The sequence below is a fragment of the Pelobates fuscus genome, chromosome 3, assembly GCF_036172605.1.
Source record: "Pelobates fuscus isolate aPelFus1 chromosome 3, aPelFus1.pri, whole genome shotgun sequence".
Lineage (NCBI taxonomy): Eukaryota > Metazoa > Chordata > Amphibia > Anura > Pelobatidae > Pelobates > Pelobates fuscus.
In genome coordinates, this window is record NC_086319.1 from 66,712,144 (window position 1) to 66,735,159 (window position 23,016).

At 40.6% G+C, this 23,016-nt stretch overlaps 1 protein-coding gene across 1 annotated transcript in view; it reads right to left on the bottom strand.

Annotated features, from left to right (window-relative positions):
• Positions 1-23,016, bottom strand: part of PTPRQ (protein tyrosine phosphatase receptor type Q) — a 239,119-nt gene that overhangs the window by 147,037 nt on the left and 69,066 nt on the right. The window contains exons 11-16 of the mRNA XM_063447145.1: positions 11,385-11,556; positions 7,318-7,479; positions 7,036-7,215; positions 5,032-5,139; positions 3,976-4,257; positions 1,297-1,578 (exon numbers count right to left, since the gene is read on the bottom strand). Coding sequence (XP_063303215.1) covers positions 1,297-1,578; positions 3,976-4,257; positions 5,032-5,139; positions 7,036-7,215; positions 7,318-7,479; positions 11,385-11,556 — 1,186 coding nt within the window. The remainder of the gene's footprint in view (positions 1-1,296; positions 1,579-3,975; positions 4,258-5,031; positions 5,140-7,035; positions 7,216-7,317; positions 7,480-11,384; positions 11,557-23,016) is intronic.

A 23,016-nucleotide genomic window follows, 5' to 3' on the forward strand; every position in this document is an offset into this window, starting at 1 on the left:
GAACCCCTGGTCTGATCCATATATATGTTGTTCCCCTGAATGGATTGATTGTGGATATGTAATTTTGTGTGAATGTGGTGTATGGTTTTAAAGTTATGAAAGTTGTGTAAAAAGTATATTTTAAACTGCATGAATAATGGGATTATGTGTCACACTAAGGGGAGGGGATGTGTGGGAGGTAACATCTATGTCATTGGTTATTTCATGCCTCCCCCTGGGTGTGGCCTGTATGTGTGAGATGGAAATAAAAGCCAGGCTGGATGAGCCAGTCCAGAGTTCCTGTTTTAACCCTCAAAGTGAAGTGTTGTTTCATTATTGGGGGAAGGATTGATTGCATGCTGTTCCAGTTGACTGCTAGGAGTGTAAGCCTATTCGTATGGTTCTATTCAACGGTCTACAGCATTCATATGCTTGAGAAGATTCATATGCTGAATCGGTTCGGTGATTGTGGTGTCTGCCAGAGTGCTTGGAGTCCTCAGGAAGCGCTAGGAGCATCCTTTAACGGAGGTACCCAGTCGGGGTGCCAGGCGATCCGTTACAGGACCGATGGAGTGAATGGTCAAAGTCCCGAACTCTGAGCCAAAAAGTACCAAAATCACAAACCAAGTGAAACACGCAATGGCCGAGTATGTTTGTTTTGATTTGTGATCCTGGTTCTACCTGTGGCACGAACGGATGATATATGGGGAAAAAATACGATAGATGGTTAAGGTACAGTAACTAAATGTTGATTTTATTCATAGTTCAAGTGAGAAAGGAGCAGCAGAGGGAAAAAAGTAGGAGCTGGAAAATAAAAAAACAATTTATAACATATTTATTATATTTTCTTAATACAAATTGTTTTACTGTTACTCTTCTTTTTCTCTCTGTTGATTACTTTTTCTCATTTGATCTGTGAACCAAATGGTGAGAAACCGCCATTATATAGTATGTTTTGCAGTACATTAATTGGCCCATTTTCGCACCCTTTCAGTTTGTCTGATTCAATTCCCAAGTCAGTTTTTCGATACAGAAATTCCACCAAGCCTTACCGATCTGTGGCCAGAATTTGGCAATTCCAAAAAAATTCTTTTTAAGAAAAATGGTTCTGCTGATACGAATTATTTAATTATGCACAAGTCTAGAAAATGCATATCATAGACCTTAATGACCCTACATAAAACAGTTATTAGTCTAACAATATTAGTCTAGCAGTATCATACATAAACAGTTCGTGAGAGCGCTAGGTAAAAAAAAAAAGTATTAAAAAGTTAGCAATATTAATAATGAGGGTAGTTATATTGTATACAGTCTTACCGTCTTCCAAAGTGTTCACATATATAACTGAGCTGGTCTGGTTTCCATCCCCATGTATAGTATGACTTGATACAACAACCTGATACTGTGAATATTTCCGGAGATCAGATAATATTACTGATGATATATTACTGGTGCTTGTCAGATAATGTGAGGAGTTCCAATAGTTGATCTTGTAAAAAAGTATAATTCCATTTGCATGCATTGGAGGCTCCCACGTAAGCAGCACTTTTGTAGAAGAAATATTTCTGTACAGCACATTATATGGTGGACTGCTTGGTGCTGAAAAAAATAATAATAAAACAATGCTGTCTCACTTTTATGCCTATTTTGATTAGGTTAAAATTTTCTCATGTTGCCTAACACTCATGGAATTGATTCAAATCACATTCATTTATTTACAAATATAATAATATATACCGTATTTATCGGCGTATAACACGCACTTTTTCCCCCTGAAAATAGGGGAAAAATCATGGGTGCGTGTTATACGCCGATATCCCATAATTACTTACCTGTCCTGAAGCGTGGGCCGGCTTCACAGCTTGCACCGCGGTACAGGAACTTTAATTTCATGTTCCGGTTTCCGGCGGGACTGAAAGGAAGTGTGCACACTATTGTGCACACTTCCTTTCAGTCCCGCCGGAAACCGGAACATGAAATTAAAGTTCCTGTACCGCGGTGCAAGCTGTGAAGCCGGCCCACGCTTCAGGACAGGTAAGTAACTATGGGAGGGGAAGTACACTATGGGAGGGGAGGGGGGGGAGTACACTATGGGAGGGGAGGGGAGGGGGAAGTACACTATGGGAGGGGAGGGGAGGGGGAAGTACACTATGGGAGGGGAGGGGGAGAATACTATGGGAGGGGAGGGGAAGAATACTATGGGAGGGGGGGAGAATACTATGGGAGGGGAGGGGGGAGAATACTATGGGAGGGGAGGGGGGAGAGTACTATGGGAGGGGAGGGGGGAGAATACTATGGGAGAGGAGGGGGGGAGAATACTATGGGAGAGGAGGGGGGGAGAATACTATGGGAGAGGAGGGGGGGAGAATACTATGGGAGGGGAGGGGGCGAGAATACTATGGGAGGGGAGGGGGGGAGAATACTATTGGAGGGGAGGGGGGGAGAATACTATGGGAGGGGAGGGGGGGAGAATACTATGGGAGGGGGGAATACTATGGGAGGGGGGGAATACTATGGAAAGGGGGGAACACTATGGGATGAGGGGGGAATACTATGGGATGAGGGGGGGGAATACTATGGGAGGGGGGGAAATTTCCTGGAATTTCTTTCTAAAAATGAGGTGCGTGTTATACGCCGGTGCGTGTTATACGCCGATAAATACGGTAATTAAATTAATAATAATTAAGGTAATTCAAAATATTAATTAATAACTTTATGGTAACTTTACTTTTCTTTATTTCTACTGCACACAGGATGCGGGGGGTGGGGGAATATATATTGGGACATTGACAAGCATTAAGGATACAGGTTTGATTTCCTAACACTTTGTGTTACTTTAATTTTCTTATCTGGCAAATTCCAGCTGAATCTAAGAAATTAAATTGTGGGAAAATACATTTCTTTGCATTCTATTGGTGAATAACCATTCGTACAGTGGCGTAACTACCAAGGTCGGAAGGGGTCGCCATTCAGGAACGTGCTCGCAGTCGCAGAATGACCAGCAGGATGGGAGCAGACAGCACAGCACACCACTCCTGCAGGTCATAGCAAGTACCGTGGCCGAGCGGACCATGGGTAGAGGGGCCTCTGTTTCCCTCTACCTGGTCTGACAGAAAATTCTCACCAAGAACACTTCCTAACAGATCGTGTTCCGCCATCCGCTTGGCCAAGCTACAGGAGAGAGCAGGTACAGAGAGGAATGGGGGAGAGACACATGGAAGGGATGGGGGGATTGAGAAATGGAGATATGGGGGGGGATAGACACATGGAACGGATGGGAGGATAATTGACACATGCAAGGGACGGAGTGAAATTGACACATGGAGGGATGTGGGGGAATTAAAACACACAGAGGGACTAGGGGATTGACACATGGAAAGGGCCTTGGGGAACTGACACATCGAAGGGACGGGGGTAATAGACACATAGGGGGACGGGGGGAATTGAGACGCATAGAGGGAAGGGGGGACTGACATATGGAAGGAACTGGGGGGTTAATTGACACATAAAAGGGACTGGGGAAAATTGAGACACATGGAAAGGATGGGGAAGAATTGAGATATGGAAGGGATAGGGGGAATTAACATAAGGAGGGAACTGGGGGGATTGAGGCACATGGAGAGACTGGGGGAGGATTGAGATACATTGAGGGACTGGAGGGGATTGACACATGGAAGGGACTGGGGAGGAATTGTGACACATGGAGGGACTTAGGGGGGAAATTGACACGTGGAAGGAATTGAGTGGGGATTGAGACACATAGAAGGGCCTGGGGGGATTAAGACACATGGCAGGGGGGGGGGGGGAATGAGACAAATGGAGTGGCTGGGGTGAGACACATGGAAGGACCGTGTGTGGCATGGGGGGACGACGACACAGCCTAAGTTTTGCACTGGGGCCTGGTGGTTTTTAGTTATAGCTCTGCATCCATACATTTAATTGTTAATAATAATATGCTAATACAGATTGCTTTGAATTAGAGAGTGGTCATCCTACCCGTTTCAGATGTTCTAACAGACATTGCAGCTGTTGTTTTGTTTCCATGTCCAAATCTGGTATAGGATTGAACTGAAATACTATAGAGAGTATATGGGTTTAAATTCCTTAAAGTGAACACCGTAGACGTGGTGTTTAGAGCAAAAATGGAAGTTGAATTTGTGTAAAGAATTTCATAGTGCGTGATAATCCCATTGGGTTGTAATGGTGGCATCCACTCCAGAGCAATGCTAGTAGCATTAACATCACTTACACTTAAATTCTGAGGTGGTGATTCTGGTTCTGTAAGAAAAAAAAATATCTTTAGATTGCAAACTTATTGACAAGGTATCTCAAAACTTGTATTATATTATAATACTCTTTTGCTTAAAATATCTTACACAGCAGAATGTATTGGAGCCTTTTAAAAAAAAAAATAATATACAATAACATACATCATATGGAATAGTGACTTATTCTATATAGTGATATTATTAACTACTCTAAACATCAACCTCAAATAGTAAGCATATTCTACTTTAACAGTTAAAGCAACACAATGCTGCATATTGTGCTTTAATTTTGTATTGTTCTGGTTGTTTGTGACACAGTGACACCCAATTACTAAGTGCAGTCTTAGTTAGTCAGGGATATAAGGGGATATTTATTAAGGCAAAAACAAGTGCTACTGTAGGGGAAAAGGGATAAATAAGGAGCAATCACCTTGGAAACCAATAGAATCCTGCATGGAGTGTTCCACTTTGAGACAACAAAATAATGCAAACAAAATGTAGGAGAACAGATATAAATGTACAGACACGTTTTTGCATAAGGGCTCCAAAGTGTTCGAACTTCATACCATCTACACATCAACTATATTGGCCTTTGTTATTGGTGATAACACACAGGGGAATGTTGCTTGAAAGATTCCTTCTCTTCAACACGTCAGAAGAATGTATAGTTCATGCTCTGACATTTATAACAAGGTTAATTTAATACAGTTTGGAAAAGTGGAACAGTTTAATTATAATGACAAATAATATTGTCAAACAATATCAAATAATTTTCTAGACTTACCATCTTCAAGTGTTCTCACATAGATATCATTTTCTTTTGACAAATCACTCTCACCAGCTCCTGTGGATGCCGCGATACGCATTTTGTAATCCGTATACTTTTTTAAACCTAAAGAAAAAAAGGTAATTTAATAGAACTTGAGAAAACATACATCGAGCACAAAAGATAATTTATTATTGCTTTTACTTCTTACATTAATCACTATACAAAGTCACTTTATTATTCAATCATTTGTACTTGGAATTCTACATAATTCTACATATTTCCCATAGTGAGAGACCCCTATCGAGGAGAATCTTAATTATTATCTGCTCACTAATGCAGCTGTGGGGGAATTAATGCCTTGATTTAATTCTATATGCTGCTAACAGTCAATAAGTACAGACTTTCTAAGGTTCACTTTCTTATCAATCTTTAACTGGATTTAATAACCAGAATTAAAGCAGCCAAAATCTATAAATGGGTTGGCTGACGGAAATAAAACCACTAATAAATGTGCATAGAAAGCACTTATTTGCCCTTTTTAATGTTTAGGTTTATTAGCCATTAAAATTGTTTTTTAAATGTATATATAAGTTCAACATGACCCTTATATTAGTATAATATCTCAATTACACCTCCTCAACATGCCACCCGCTGGGGAGTGTTTACTAAACAGTGATCAGTCTTTGCTTGCTCACTGTAACTAAAAAACAGTGGCTGGGCAGCAAGGCCCAACCCCATGGGATAAAATACCCATGCCCCCCTCCCATGGGCATCGGGTGAGGACTTAAAATTAAATAATGGGGGGTGGACAGGTCCCAGCCCACCCACAGCCCCCCCCCCCCCCCCCCCCCCAGTGTCCAGTGGGTGGTGGCTTTACTACATAAAAAAAATGGGAGAGACATCCTATTGTCCCTACCTGCCCTCACCCATAAGCAGTGAGAGGGGGCTACTAATTAATAAATAGGGGTGACACAGTATGTCCACCAAAACCCCACCTATGGGCAGTTGTTGGGGTCGCTGATTAAAAAACAGGCGGCATAGTGTCCCCACAGTCCCCACCCATTGGTAATATGTGGGATTGTGATATAATAAAGGGTAGAGGACACTGAATCCTCCAGCCACCACCTTTTTAAAAATATATAAGGGCGGTGGACATGTCTTTGTCCATCCCCTAACTCCCCCCCATTCATAGGCTTCTGGTGGTGGGAAATTATGGCATTAAGAAGATAGGACATTCCACTGTTCACACCTCAAAAGTGTTGTAATGTTTCCCCTTGCCTCCTTCGGAAGGCTAAGGGTCCCCAAGTAGAATGAGCTTTCTGATTGAAAAAAGGCCTTATGAAGCACTTCACACACTTTGAAAGCTTAGTCTGAGTGCTGGCTGGCTACAATGTTAGGTGGGTGTTTTCCCTACCATTACAGTGCTTGTTGTTTGAAAGAAGGTATTTCACTGCTGGCTGCTTCTGTATGTTTTATTTGAGCATGCCATTTAAGGATCGGAGGTGGTAGTGGTCAGAGGAGTTGGTAGTGTTACCGTAAAGGCACATACTCCTGTAAGATTTAAGACAATTGATTATAGGTTCTAATTTATATGAGTGTGTCATTTACACCACTATATACAGTCTGGCTTACCATTACAATATTGCACTATAAATTGTGTCTTTTCTTTTCTTGGTCACAGTTCTATAAAAACAAACCCTCAATTCTTTGAAGAATGAGTATATCTACTATATTGACTTTTACAGTCATGGAAAGTGGTGATTGTGCTTATAATGACCCTTTAATTACTCAATACCTCAAATGCCCATAGAAACACACATCATTTTTTTTATATATATATACATTTTTTTATATATATTATATTTTTTTTTATATATTTTTTATATATATATATATGTATGTAAAGAAGGGGAGAAGAGTCATACAGGCCAGATGAAAAGACAAATATTGTGGCTGATTAAATTTAAGATTGTATTGTGTAAATTTCTTACAAACTATACTGTATTAAACAAGTGGTACCTGTCATGAGGATGCTGTTGTTGCTTGTGATCACATGGAAAGCTTCACTTGTATGAACCTCCATAGCATAAACTGTATAATGAGTTATCATTCCATTTGGCTCTGAAGGAGGATCCCAAAAGACCATAATAGATGTTGAACTAATGTTTTGATAACGTATGTTTTGCACTGAGCTGGGAACTGAGAAGAAGAAGAGATGGATGTATAATATGTCAAGAGGAAACCGTAAATACTACTAAAATCCCACTGATTCTCCCAGGATGCTAGTAATTCAAAAATTACCTTGTTCACTGGTTCTTACTAAAATATCTGTTGGTGGTCCCTCTCCTATAATGGTAAAAGCAGACACGCTAATCGTATATTCAGTGTAAGGTGTAAGTTTCCCAACCGTATAACTCAGCTGTTGTGCTTCAATGTTGATGCCATACAGTATGTTCTCAGTAACTGGACAAATGAGAAAAATATTGAAATAATCTATTTTGGCACAAAACCATTGAATACATATTAATACAGAGATTGCATTAAGAACTGAATTAGTACTTTATGTAGTCACTTCACCATCAAACATGCTCCTCACCCAAAAAAAAAATGTAGATTGCTTTTAAGAGATGTGCGTGGGCATATTTTGTTTTGATGTGTTAATTTTCTAAGTTAGCTTATCTCAAAACTGAAAAAATATTGATTCGGACAAACCGAATGTTGTCGGAAAATGTTGTTCATTTTCTAAATACGGACTCTCATTATCTCCAATGGAAAATGAATGAAAAGTGCAGTCAAAAAGTCACAAATAACTAATTTAGGGAGTTATCTGCTAAACTGTTTAAAGATCAAAATAAAAAATGTTTTTATATCTCCCTACTTTCCTATCCTTAAGTGGGATTGCAATAAGGCTACCAATTACCAAATTAAGTGAACCATTTGCTAAGCAGCACCCTAATTTGGTGTCCCCACATATGGAAATCACACAAAAGGTATGATTTTAGTGAGTTATCTACTAAACTACTGAACGAGCAAAAAAAAAAAGTAATTTTCTTAAAAGGAACACTATAGTGTCAGGAACACAAGCATATATTCCTGACACTATAATCTTGATGTGGCATTTTAGGTAACTGGCCCACCTCCAATCGTGGTAAAAAGGTGATCATCCATTAAGCCTTAGTGGTTCTGGTAACCATGGTGTCCATTTAATTTGGCTCTTTCAGCTGTTTAATAGATAGCACCCTATGGTGCAATCCTGGCATGGGATATTTAAGGATGCAAAATGAGGGACCTATTTACTAAACTGCTGAATGATCGAAATTAAGAAAAGCCCTTTGGTTAATATTGTTCTTTCAGTTGCCTAGTAGATAACTCCCTAATTTGCTATCATTATCAAAATAAATAGATCCAAATTGATTTCATTACGGATTTGTTTGTTTTTGATTTGTTTTGGTTTCTGTTGATTTGGAAATTCGGCTCTACCGAATTGCCGAATTCAGATGAAACTCAATTAGTTCCTGGTATGCTTACCTGCTTCAGGGCTCCCACTTGCCACTCGAAAATTGAGTTGGATGCAGCATGCTGTTTCTGCACATTTGTTTACATGTTGCGCCTATGTCTGAATGACGCGCTCAGATCTGTGATTAGGAGGGCGTGGACTAAATTGCGAATGGTACAAACTCTGAAATTCGCCAGCCATGTGTCTTCTGGTGCTACTCAATGACTTGGTCCAATTAAAATAAAGCCACGGTTATTTAAAACTCGTCCTTTCTCGTCCTTATCACCCTGTTGTGGTTTTTGTTTAGCTTAATTCTACATTTGTGATAACTTTGATGTCTTGTTAATGACCTTGGCTGTTACCGTTTATTCTATTCTCTGTGTCTCTGATATTAGGCTGATAACGTTTTCTCTGTTTTCTCCTACCCTTGACCTTGGCTAGCTCTCTGACTATTCATGCATGAAGCCTTTAGTGCATATGTCTAATGTTTTCATTTGTACATCCCTTGCAGAAATATCGCAATTAAAGGAGGTAACATTTTAGAGATTATTTGGTTTCTAATGCTTCGCAATAATTCTTACCACTTTGAAATAATTAGCAAAAAATGCTGACCAATTTAAAAAGATTCCAAAAAAATTGTAACGTTTAAAACATATATGAAACCTGACAGAGCATTATAAATAAAACTGCACATATATTTAGGATTTAGGATTCACAACATATCAGTAAGCTATGAAATAGAGACATCTACAGTTAGGTCTAAACATTTTTGGACACTGACACAATTCTCATAATTTTGGCTTTGTACACCACCACAATGAAATTGAAATGAAACAACCAAGATACATACAATTGAAGTGAATAGAAACATAGAATGTGACGGCAGATAAGAACCATTCGGCTCATCTAGTCTGCCCAATTTTCTAAATACATTTATTAGTCCCTGGTCTTATCTTATAGTTAGGATAGTTTTATGCCTATCCCACGCATGCTTAAACTCCTTCACCACTTCAGCTGGAAGGCAATTCCATGCATCAACTACCCTCTCAGTAAAGTAATACTTCCTGATATTATTTTTAAACCTTTGTCCCTCTAATTTAAGATTATGTTGTTCTGTTGTGGTAGTTTTTCTTCTTTTAAATATAGTCTCCTCCTTTACTGTGTTGATTCCCTTTATGTATTTAAATGTTTCTATCATATCCCCCCATCTCGTCTTTCCTCCAAGCTATAAATTTTAAGATCCTTTAACCTTTCCTTGTAAGTTTTATCCTGCAATCCATGAACCAGTTTAGTAGCCCTTCTCTGAACTCTCTCTAAAGCATGAGCGCTTCCCTCTTTCTACTGCTAATACCTCTCCCTATACAAATTTGAATCTTAAATATTTTTTTTAATTGTAATACTCTGTCAAGAATCATTTGCAGGCAATGCATGGACATCACCAAACATTGGGTTTTCTCCTTTATGATGCTTTGCCAGGCCTTTACTGCAGCTGTCTTTAGTTGTCGTTCGAACATGGGTCTTTCTGCCTTAAGTTTTGTCTTCAGCAAGTAAAATGCATGCTAAATCAGGTTGAGATCATGTGATTGACCCAGCCTTTGCAGAATATTCCACTTCTTTGCCTTAAAATACTGCTTTTGCAGTATGTTTTGGGTCATTGTCCATCTGTAAAGCGCCGTCCAAACAACTTTGCTGAATTTGGTTGAATATGAGCAGACAATATATCCCTATACATTTCAGAATTAATCCGGCTGCTTCTGTCTTCTGTTACAATAAACACTAGTGACCCAGTGTCATTGGAAGCCATGTATGCCCATGTCATCACACTGTCTCCACCGTGCTTTACAGATTATATTGTATGCTTCGGATCATGAGCCGTTCCAAGCCTTCTCCATATTTTTGTTTCTTCTCATCATTCTTGTACAGGTTGATCTTAGTTTAATCTATCCAAAGATTGTGTCAGTATCCAAATATTTCCATACCTAACTGTATATGTATAAAAAGAAGTGCAGAATGATTTTGCAGTCTACAAATATGACTAACATAATTACTAATTCTTCACATACCCATCTTGGTAGATCTTCTTTCTTTCTATAACTTTAAGGAAACACTTTGAAGCATTATAACCACTATAGCCCCGGCACCCTCCTAAAGTCAGTAATTAAACCATTTGGGAATTTTTTTTAATTCCTTGGTCCCATCCCTGTAACGGAATGTCCTCCAAGGGCATTCAGTTAGCTCCAGAGTTAAATCCTGCAGGCACTTAAGATGTCAATCTAGCCATGTGCACAGGATCAATAGATGAAACTTTATAAAGAAACTGTAGACACATGTCATAAAAGCAATCAGAATGCAAGCAAAGAAAATATTACTGAAAAGTAATGACAGACTGGCAGCTGTAGGATGGTTTAGACTGTGTTTATCGTCAAAATTATTTTTTTGGACCTTGAAGCACTGCATATGTAATAATGTAACATTGTGTCAATAAGAGTACCTGCACCTGTTTGCCACCACACATACTGTCCCCTTAATTATTTGACCTACTTGACTCAAATCGTGACACTTGAAGAGTCATTAGTCAAATGTCACCCTGAAGAAGAGCTATGTATGTTACAGTAGGTGATATACTAATCCCTTCTAGTCACACCTGCTTTGGCAACTGTAATAACTGATTGACTATGCAGGTTGCCTAGCTGCTATATGGTGCTACTTTTTCCCGAAGTAGAGGTCAACAGTGTGACAAAAGGGTGGGTCCTTCCTGTGTGGTATTGACATCTGCTGCAAATGATTCCCTAACATAAAACACAGAAACAAGTATTTTTCACTGAGGTCTAGGAAAGGGCTTGCAATATTTTTGCAAGATAACTTTCATTACCTGTTTTACCATTCATACCGGTATGTAATGTGACGTAGGACATTGTTTGAAATGTTGAATACAGATCAGCTGATCCTTCGTAAACCCCTGTTACTCCTTCTCTCCCAAAGTATGGAGTTTTGATATTTTCATCCATTGGGGTTGAGCTGACATAGTGTAGGTTGTTAGAATCCTAAAATGAATAACAGAAGCAGAAAGGGACAATTTGTTTACTTGCTGTTCTCAATAAAACAGAGAACCCAACCCCCTACTACGAGGGGTGGGGAACCATTTGGCTCATGTGTGAATATGTGTTATTTACCTCATGTTCTGTTTCTACAATTTTAGTTTTCAGCATAGAGTTACCTGTGTTTTTTTAACTTTTTGGTTAAATAAAGAATTAACATTAAAAAAATTATGGAATTCACAAAGGAAATGCATACTTTGGGTGAAATCTCCAACTTATTATTTTATCTTGGATATTTTTGGCCAAAAATTTTAAATGCCTATGTCAAATCTCCAGTGTTAGTGAATAAGTCATTGAGTATACACCATGTTGTGTTACAATATGCATTCTACTTCGAAATACAAACAAAGGATTCAGTCAAGATGTAGTCAGAGAGGTTCTTAAAATGTCATCGTAAAAATAAACGGAACTTCTCATGACAGATGCATGTACGTTATGTCTATACCCTGTGGCTCTTTATCTCTGACAGGGAAAAGAAAATCTGCCACAAAATAAGGATCTGACATAGGCCTCGTTTTATTATTTTTGGATAAACTTTTCAAATGGTTTAATATTTTTGCTTAACCCCTTAACGACCGCTGATGGTTCAGGACCGTCAGCGGTAAAACGTGCGTTTGGACCGCTGACGGTCCTGAACCGTCATAACGGTTTTGGGCTACTTACCTGATCGCCGTCGGTCCTACGGCGGCGATCAGCTCTCCTCCCGGTCCAGGGGGGTTGCCTGTCTGCCCGGGCAGTCCCCCCTCGGCAGATCAGGACCCCACGGCCATGTGATCACTCGATCACATGACCGCAATAGGTGTCCATGTGTCTGCCTGCAGGGGGACTGTCTGTGCTGACAGGCAGTCTCCCTGCAAGTGAAAAATCCAAAATAAAGTGTAAAAAAAAAATCTGTGTAAAAAAAAAAAAATAATATGTGTATATATATGCTATATATACATGTATTATATCTATATATACCTATATATAATATATGTATATATATCATATATATAATGTCACACTAAGTGTATTTTTATATTTATATATACGTATATAATTATAAAAATACACTTATATTTAAATTACACACGAATATATACAATATATATAATAACTATATATATGGTATATATATATTATTATAAAATACAAATAATATGTTAATAAAAATAAATAACAAAAAATAAAAATAATTTTTAATAATTAAAAAAAAATTATATATATATATTCAGTTTTATTCTAACAGTATTTTGATATTGATATATATATATTTATATCAAAATACACTTAGAATGTAATGATATATATATCTATGTATAAATAAATAAATAAAAATAATACGAAATATACATATGTCCACATACATAATTACATAAATAATTTCATAAATATACACGTAGACGTCAAATATATAAATATGTATATATATTAAAATTCTACGTGCATATTTATGTAATATTTTTACCTAATTAAGTAATTTTAATGATTGCAATTTGAGGGACCTGCCTGCCAACCCAGGCCAAAAGTCCAGATAATTTAATTTGCCAGCACTGTGTTTAACCCTGTAACTTTCTATGACACCCTAAATCCTGTACATGGGGGTACTGTTTTACTCGGGAGACTTCGCTGAACACAAATATTAGTGTTTCAAAACAGTAAAACATATCACAGCGATGATATTGTCAGTGAAAGTGAAGTTTTTTGCATTTTTCACACACAAACAGCTCTTTCACTGAGGATATTATTGCTGTGATATATTTTACTGTTCTGATACACTAATATTTGTGTTCAGCGAAGTCTCCTGAGTATAACAGTACCCCACATGTAGAGGTTTTATAGTGTTTGTGAAAGTTACAGGGTCAAATATAAGGCTTGATTTTACTTTTTTTTTTTTATTGAAATTTGTCAGATTGGTTAGGTTGCCTTTGAGAGCGTATGGTAGCCAAGGAATGAGAATTAGCCCCATGATGGCATACCATTTGCAAAAGAAGACAACCCAAGGTATTGCAAATGGGGTATGTTCAGCTTTTTTTAGTAGCCACTTAGTCACAAACACCGGCCAAAGTTAGCGTTTTTTGCATTTTTAACACACAAACAAATATAAATGCTAACTTTGGCCAGTGTTTGTGACTAGGTGGCTACTAAAAAAAACTGGACATACCCCATTTTGAATACCCTGGGTTGTCTACTTTAAAAAATATGTACATGTTAGGTGTGTTTCAGGGATTTATGACAGATAACGGTGTAACAATGTCACTATTGATACATTTAATATATATATATATATTGAAACAGCAATTTCCTACTTGTATTTATAGGCCTATAACTTGCAAAAAAAAGCAATAAAGCATGTAAACACTGGGTGTTTTTAAACTCGGGACAAAATTTTGAATCTATTTAGCAGTTTTTTTCATTAGCTTTTGTAGATAAGTAAAAGATTTTTCAAGTAAAAGTCCAAAAACATGTTTTTTTTTTTATTTTTCACCATATTTTATTATTTTTTTTAAATACAATATATGACATAATATATATACTGGTATGTAAAGAAAGCCCTTCTTGTCGTGAAAAAAACAGTATATAACTTGTATGGGAACCGTAAATGAGAGAGCGGAAAATTACAGCTAAACACAAACACCACAAAAGTGTTAAAACTGCTCTGGTCCTTAACGTACAAACATCGCAAAAACAGGCCGGTCCTGAAGGGGTTAAGCTTTTCAAATGATTTATTTACAAACATTTCCAAATACATTAGTTTCATAGATAAATCATTTAAAAAGTTTTGAAAAGTGTATCCAAACATATTAAACTGAGGCCACAGAGTTCAATATAACAGGGTCCTCATCAACCTATCGTTCCTTTCAACATTAGAAACAGTTTTGTTGTTAAATTCCTCCCCACCTTTATAATATTGTAAAGTGCTGGAGAATAAGTTGGTACTATATAAATGCCAATAATAATAATACTATTAATAATAATTATTATAAAAAAAGAAGGTTGCAGTGTGCATGAGCTTTGGTCCATGTATAGTGTAACCTTTTTTCTGAATAATATGATACATAATATTAATTAGTGGCAAATTAAATATCTTTTATTTAATTTAAGAGTAAGGAAACTCTGAGAAGTGTTTTCAATGAAGCTAGTTATTTTTATGATTTACAACTCTTGTTATGCTCAGCCAGTTTGATTAGTCAAATGCTATAAGAAAAAACAATAGTGTACAATTAGCTGTACCTCTGCTAAAGTTAGTAAATATAAAAAACACACGCATATATATATTTTTTTATTAATACGATATTGCAAAAAAAAGAGCTCCTGCAAAATGACTTTGTAGTGTGCCATGTGTGAACATTCACATTGTAAAATCATGTCAATATCTATTTTATATATACAAGCAGGGATTAACAGATACACATAGCCGTTACAAATTCAAATAGAGTGCATGCTCTTTGGGTTATTTGAAGATATTCTTTGCATACTTTACAGCACTATTATGTAGTAAAGATACTTACATCGTAAAACTTTTATCAGTTTTATAAACTCATTTAGGCAACATTATTTGGTTTGTGTAGAACCATTTTTATCAAATGATGCAGATTGCATGATTTCTTTTTCAGTTGGTGTCCTTCAATTACTTTACCATTCATTGTATAGGAAGTGCAAAGTGAAAATCAGTTGAGAACTAAAGCTTTATCGAAGAAGAGAGACACTCTATTGGCCACTTCTCACAGATCAAGTGAGAAGTGTCCAATAAAAAGAAAAATGGAGGCGCGGTAAAATGATCTATATTCATATAATATATATTTAATAATGGCCGAAACATTGAATTCTTTTGTTGTATTAAAATCAAATTTGTTTGGGGAAAAAGCCTTGCAGAAAACTTCTTGACACTCTCAGGGTTATTTATGAAAGTGAGAACTGCTGGGAAGTTAAAGTCAAATCAAAGCAAGTTTCAAAATTTTGGCTTAACCCCTTAAGGATTCCCTTTTATTCCAGAAGTTTGTTCCTTAAGGGGTTAAAGGGACACTCCAGGCACCCAGACCACTTCTGCCCACTTGAGTGGTCTCGGTGCCAACTCCCACTACCCTTAACCCTGCAACTGTAAATATTGCAGTTTTCATAAACTGCAATATTTACATTGCAGGGTTATCTCCTCCTCTAGTGGCTACTAGACAGTCTACTCTAGTCTAGTCTAGTCTACTAGACAGCCACTAGAGGGCATTTCCGGGATTCTAGCACAGATTTTCTGTGCTATAGCGTCGCTGGACGTCCTCATGCTATGTCGCTAAAATCCCCATAGGAAAGCATTGAAAGCATTTTCAATGCTTTCCTATGGGGAGGTCTAATGCGCGTGCGTGAGGAGCATGGGCGGACCCTGAACCCCTGAATGTCCCTCGGCGCTGGAAACAGGTAAGTCACAGAAGGGGTTTTACCTCCTTCAGAAACATGGGATGGGGGGGTGGGAGGGAAAGGGAGAGGGAACTATTTGTTTTCCTGGCACTGGAGAGTTCCTTTAAATAGCTGAATTAGAAATGTTCTCCAAGCCAATTCTGTTTTCAGTTTTTGTCCTTTGATTTGAAATTCACTTTGAATTCACTTCTGTGAATAATACTCAAAAGAAAAAGAGGGAGCTGTGTAAAAAGTTAAATAGGAAGAAAGAGTTCTGAATAATATTTGGTTAATGCCATTACCACATTACCAAGGTCATCAAGTTATTGCAATTACCATGGCAACCATCTGCCCAATAGCAGGACCTTAATACTTCACTTTTTTGGAATGCCCTGGTTACTGTTGTCATTATTATTATTATTGGTTTTTATATAGCGTCAACTTATTCCACAGAGCTTTACAATATTATAAAAGTGTAAAATTTAACAATAAATTAGATAATTACAAAATGTTAAGGGAACAATAGGTTGATGAGGAACCTGCTCAAATGAGCTTTTAGTCTGTCTAGAGCAGTGGGTATAAAAACCCAAATAGGAAGGGCATCAAGGGGGCAGAGGCGGCTCTCTAATTAGGCGATTTAGGCGGCCGCCTAAGGCCTCGCGCAGTCAGGGGCCTCGCGGCCGCCTAAATCGCCTGAGGGCAGACTGACATGTCGGGTTCTCGGTCCATGACCGAGGACCCGACACAGGAGGGGGCCCGGCGGCTTGCCCGGTATGCCGCCGGGTGCGAGGCCCCTCCTGTCAGGCCGTCCGGGGAGAGAGCCAGCCTCAGTCTCCAGCTCCGCCGGGTGTGAGCTGCAGACTGAGGTCTCGCGATCTCCAGCCAATCAGAACGTTGCCGGGGGTTACCACGGCAACGCTCTGAATGGAGATCGCGAGACATTCCCCACGTGGTCTGCAGCTCTGCATCCGGCGGAGCTGCAGACCGGAAAGCCCACTGAACCACCAGGGAGCCATCCAGGACACTGGACCACCAGGGACAGATTGACCCCACCGGACCACCAGGAAAAAAGGTAGATTTTGACCCCCTCTCACCCTGTCACCCACTCCTCACCCTGTCACCCCCCCTAAACCTGTCACCCCCTCCTCACACTGTTACCCCTCTCATCCTGCCACTTCACCCTGTCACCCCCCTCACCCTGCCACTTCACCCTGTCACCCCCTCCTCACCCTGTCACCCCCCCTAAACCTGTCACCCCCTCCTCACCCTGTTACCCCTCTCACCCTGCCACTTCACCCTATCACCCCCTCACCCTGTCACCCCCCTCACCCTGCCACTTCACCCTGTCACCTCCCTCACCCTGCCACTTCACCCTGTCACCCCCCTCACCCTGCCACTTTACCCTGTCACCCCCACTCACCCTGTCACCCCCACTCACCCTGCCACTTTACCCTGTCACCCCCACTCACCCTGTCACCCCCACTCACCCTGTCACTTCACCCTGTCACCCCCCTCACCCTGTCACCCCCACTCACCCTGCCACTTCACCCTGTCACCCCCCCTCACCCTGTCACCCCCTCACCCTGTCACCCCCACTCACCCTGTCACCCCTCCTCACCCTGTCACCCCCCTCACCCTGCCACTTCACCTTGTCACCCCCTCACCCTGTCACCCTGCCACTTCACCCTGTCACCCCCTCACCCTGTCACCCTGCCACTTCACCCTGTCACCCCCCCTCACCCTGTCACCCCCTCACCCCGTCACCCCCTCACCCTGTCACCCCCTTCACCCTGCCACTTCACCCTGTCACCCCCTCCTCACCCTGTCACCCCCCTCACCCTGTCACCCCCTCCTCACCCTGTCACCCCCCCTAAACCTGTCACCCCCTCCTCACCCTGTTACCCCTCTCACCCTGCCACTTCACCCTATCACCCCCTCACCCTGTCACCCCCTCCTCACCCTGTCACCCCCCTCACCCTGTCACCCCCTCACCCTGTCACCCCCCTCACCCTGCCACTTCACCCTGTCATCCCCTCCTCACCCTGTCATCCCCCCTCACCCTGTCACCTGTCTCACCCTGCCACTTCACCCTGTCACCCCCCTCGTCACCCCCCTCACCCTGTCACCACCCCTCACCCTGCCACTTCACCCTGTCACCCCTCCTCACCCTGTCACCCCACTTCACCCTGCCACTTCACCCTGTCACCCCCTCCTCACCCTGTCACCCCCTCCTCACCCTGCCACATCACCCTGTCACCCCCATCTCACACTGCCACCCCACCTGTCACCCCCATCTCACCCATCCACCCCACCTGTCACCCCCTACCACCCTGCCACCCAACCTGTCACCCCCCTCTCACGCTGCCACCCCACCTGTCACCCCCCCCATCACCCTGTCAGCTCCTCTCACCATGTCACCCCATCTTACCCCTCTCTCACCCTGCCACCCCACCTGCCACCCCCTCACCCTGTCACCCACCTCTCACGTTGCCACCCCACCTGTCACCCCTTCTCACCCTGCCACCCCACCTGTCACCCCCTCTCACCCTATCACCCGCCTCTCACCCTGCCACTCCACCTGTCACCCCCTCTCACCCTGCCACCCCACCTCTCATCCTGCCACCTTGCCCTATCATTCCCCTCTCACTCTGTCACCTCACCCTGTCACCCCCTCTCACCCTGCCACCCCACCTGTCACACCCTGTCACTTCCCTCTCACCCTGCCACCCCACCTGTCACCCCCTCACCCTGTCAGCCCACCTCTCATTCTGTCATCCTCCTTCTACCCCACCTGTCATCCCTCACTCCCTCTCACCCTGTCATCCGCTCACTCTGCCACCCCACCTGTCACCCCACATCTCACCCTGTCACCCCACCTCTTACTCGGTCACCCACCCTGTGACCGCCACACTGTCACCCCCTAATACTGTCTCACCCTGTCACCCCCACTCACCCTGCCACCCCACCTGTCACCCACCTCACCCTTCCTCCCCTCTCAACCCAACATCGGACCCTGTCACTCACCCTGCCACCGCACCTGTCACCCCCTCTCACCCTGTCACACCCTCACCCTGTCACCCCACCTCTTACTCTGTCACCCACCCTGTGACCCCCCACACTATGTCACACCCCTTACTCTGTCAACTTACCCTGTCACTCCCCACACACCGTCACCCTCCCTCTCACTCTGTCACCCCCCCTCTCACTCTGTCACCCCCCCTACACTCTGTCACCCCCCCTACACTCTGTCACCCCCCCTCACACTCTGTCACCCCCCTCACACTCTGTCACCCCCCTCACACTCTGTCAACCCCCTCACACTATGTCACCCCGCTACACTATGTCACCCCGCTACACTATATCACCCCCTCACACTGTCATTTTCCCCACACACTCTGTAACCTCTCTCTGCACACACCGTCACCCTCCCTCTCACCCTGTCACCCCCCCTCACACTCTGTCACCCCCCCTCACACTCTGTCGCCACCTTCCTACACTATGTCACCCCCTCACCCTATGTCATTTTCCCCTCACACTCTGTCACCTCTCTACGCACACACTGTCACCCCCCTCCATACATCTCTCCCTCTAAACACACGGGCACCACTCTCCGCACTCTGGCACCCTCCTGCTCTTTTACACTCACCCTGCCACAAGTACCCCTTTACTCACCCTGTCACCCCCTAAAGGCAATCATTCTACACACTGTCATAAAACATAGCTTCATCATGAACTTAATGCCAAAGGCCACAGGCAGTACACAAACATACACATGCTCAGAGAAACATACATACAGATACATAGATAGAGATACTCACTGCCAGACACACACTCTCAGGCACACACAGGTAGACAACGCAACAATGTATACAAAGACTAGCTCTCTATATCCAGTGCTGCAAGCTCCCTCTTCAATATATCTACAGCTTCTTATACACACACAAGTCAAGTGCTATTTTTTTCCAATAATGGTGTTAGTGGGGGCCTCATCTATGAGTTTCGCCTAAGGCCTCGCCAAGTCTAGAGCCGCCACTGCAAGGGGGACAGCAAAAAAACAAGGTTGGAAAGTAGCAGAACTGTGACAGTGGAGGTTGGCCCTTTAGAAAAGAGCAAGAGACAGGTTTCTAAAAAAAAAGTTTTTCTGGGAGGCCATAAGTGTTATTGAAAATGTGTGATTGAAAACTAAAAATCCTGTAAGCGTGAATTAGCAGTAAGGGTGTGAGCAGCAGTGAAATTATCCAATGATTGCCTTTATACAACTATTTTTGCATAAAAAGAAAATCTTTTTCAAAGAGAATTTGTAAAAAATATGCCATAACCATCAGAAAGTGGTGTTGCCAAGATAATTTTTTCTCTGCATTTTTCTTGTCTGGTTTGTCTGGTTTTATAATCATCTATTATAATATTATAGTATTAGGGAAATGATAACCTTTCTTCAAGGGTTATTCATTAAAATGGATTGTCAGCAATTGAAAGTGGACATTACATAACTTTTTGGATGTTTTGGTGTAATATTTCAAATCCACTTTGAATTCACTTTGTGTACTTTTGTTCACCCTTTAGTGAATAAAGCTGATGGTTCACTCTTTCATTCTCACAGCAAATAATAACTAGTAAAAAGTCATTTTTGGTATCCATAAACATCAGTCAAAAATTTACTTTTTTTTTTTTTTGCATTAAATTGAGAACTGTTGAAAAAAAATGCAAGAATTCCCTTATGTGGAAACAAGTTGACCCTCATATGTATTAAATAAAATATAAACTGTTAATTAAAAATAAAGCAGTTTAGATAAGTTTAGATAAGCAGCATCACATAATGGTATATTATGTAATGTTCCTTATTTTCAAAAAGAATAAGCTATATTCATGTCCATACACAGTTAGTTAAAAGTCCATTGTAGTAACAAAGTTGACTTCTAATTTAATTGTCTTTCTCAACTTCCAAAACAAATGGTTGGTGATTCAAGTCAGTTTGTGAAAGCCAGGACTGATAAGTACATTTCAAAAAGAGGTCACAAAACATTCAGGGGTAAATTCTCCTTAAAAAAAGAGATGTTTCAGATACTTCCTTCCAGTGTATTTCATTCTGTATTCACAAGAGTGTGTGAAGCAGTGTTCTTAGTCTGTGAATCCTCACCTTCACTATTCTAGGTGTAATGATAGACATTAAAGAGCATGTAGTTTGCATCATTACAACATCATCTAGAAGTGATTGAGTGCAAACCAAAAAACACAGATTTGTGACAGCATGTAAGAGTCTACTGATTAATTTCATCTGACTAACAGTTCTGAACCATTGTGTCGGGACCCACAAATATGTCTCCACATTATTTATTTTTTTGCCCGTAGAAACAAGCAAATCATATTTGTCATGACCCAGGCAAGAGCCCGTGATTTAATTATTTATTTTAGTAATATTGCTTACCATATTCAGTGACATCCCTGTCAAGCAATAAATCCATTTAATTGCTGATTATTTTGAAAAAAATAGTTTTTCTAAATTAAAGAATAAGTCATCAAACTAATGCCATATACATAATTTTGGTCCCTATAAAAAAAAAGAAAAAGAAAAAAAAAGAACAACATCCTAATTCGATTTTAATTATTTTTCAAAACAGACTTTCTTGAATTATTTTACTGTTATCCTTTCTTAATTCAACTGGAAAACCTCTCTAGGTATCTACTACTATTACTGCAAAAGATTATCATATTAATCTTCTGTCTTCAAACCATTAAAGTAATGCTCTTGCTTTAATATTTTTAACAAAATTGCATTCTTCCTCAAACCTATCTAATCCTTTTGCATAATCCCTTTATATACAATGTGGGCCAAAATATAGAGTAGGGCTTGAGGAGTCAATAACTGTTTTATTAATGAACCGATTTCAGTGATATTATATACAATAATATAAAAACAAAGTTGTTTTGTATTTAATTTCTTTTAAGGGGTTATATACACCACCATACCATTGGAATTCCTGTATGTATGTATATACTATAACCACTTTTAATTCACCTTTTATATTTCTTTGGCGCGGTTTATCACTTTGTTTTTATATTGTTGGTCACTATTGGGAATTCCTGCTGGTTCACTGCTGCCTCATATTCAGTTATCTTAGTGAGCGCCTATATCCTTTTTTTGATCTATATCATATACAATGAATGCTTAACGTATGGAGATTTGTTTGACTAGGTATGGAAGATGACATCTTTTAAATAATCCATTTGCCACCGTGCATAGTCGGGTTCTGTTAATTGCATTTGTTTATAACATTAGTTCATGGTTGAGGCTCTATCTCTCACATTCATGCATGGATATTCTTCTTGTGCTGCTCAAATGTATATGAGCTTTGTTCACATACACCCGCTCCTTCAGATATTCCCACAGGAAGTAATCTGGAGCTGAAAAGTCGGGCAAATGTTGTGGCCAAGTAATCTGGGAATTTCTTGAACAGTTGTCTCACTTTTGAAAATAAAATTCCATTATCTATTTTTACTCATTGTTCCTTTGTGAAATAATGGTGGATCTCTCAAGACTCAGTTATGATATGTACCTACAACAACAGAAATTTAACTAATAACAGATACGTTTTTTACGTGTCAAATCCTACTCTGAAATTTGGCCCACCCTGTACTGGGTAGACATGTTCAAGTATTCTTTCTTACTCTGCTATTCTGAAAGATTATTAAAACATGAATGTCTTGGTATGGTATTTTTAGCAAGAACAATATTAGGAAGCAGAATATTTCACTGATCTCTCCTTCCTGACTAAGCCATACTAGATACAAGGATGCTATTTCCAAACCACCCCAACCTGCATAGCAATGTTAAAGGATCACTATAGTGTCAGGAAAACATAGTGGTTTTCCTGACACTATAGTGCCCTGAGGGTGCCCCCACCCTCAGGGTCCCCCTCCCGTGGCGCTGAAGGGGTTAAAACCCATTCAGTTACTTACCTTAATCCAGTGCCGGGTTCCCTCGGCGCTGGTGACCTCTCCTCCCCCGCCGACGTCAGCGGAGCCGAATGCGCATGCACG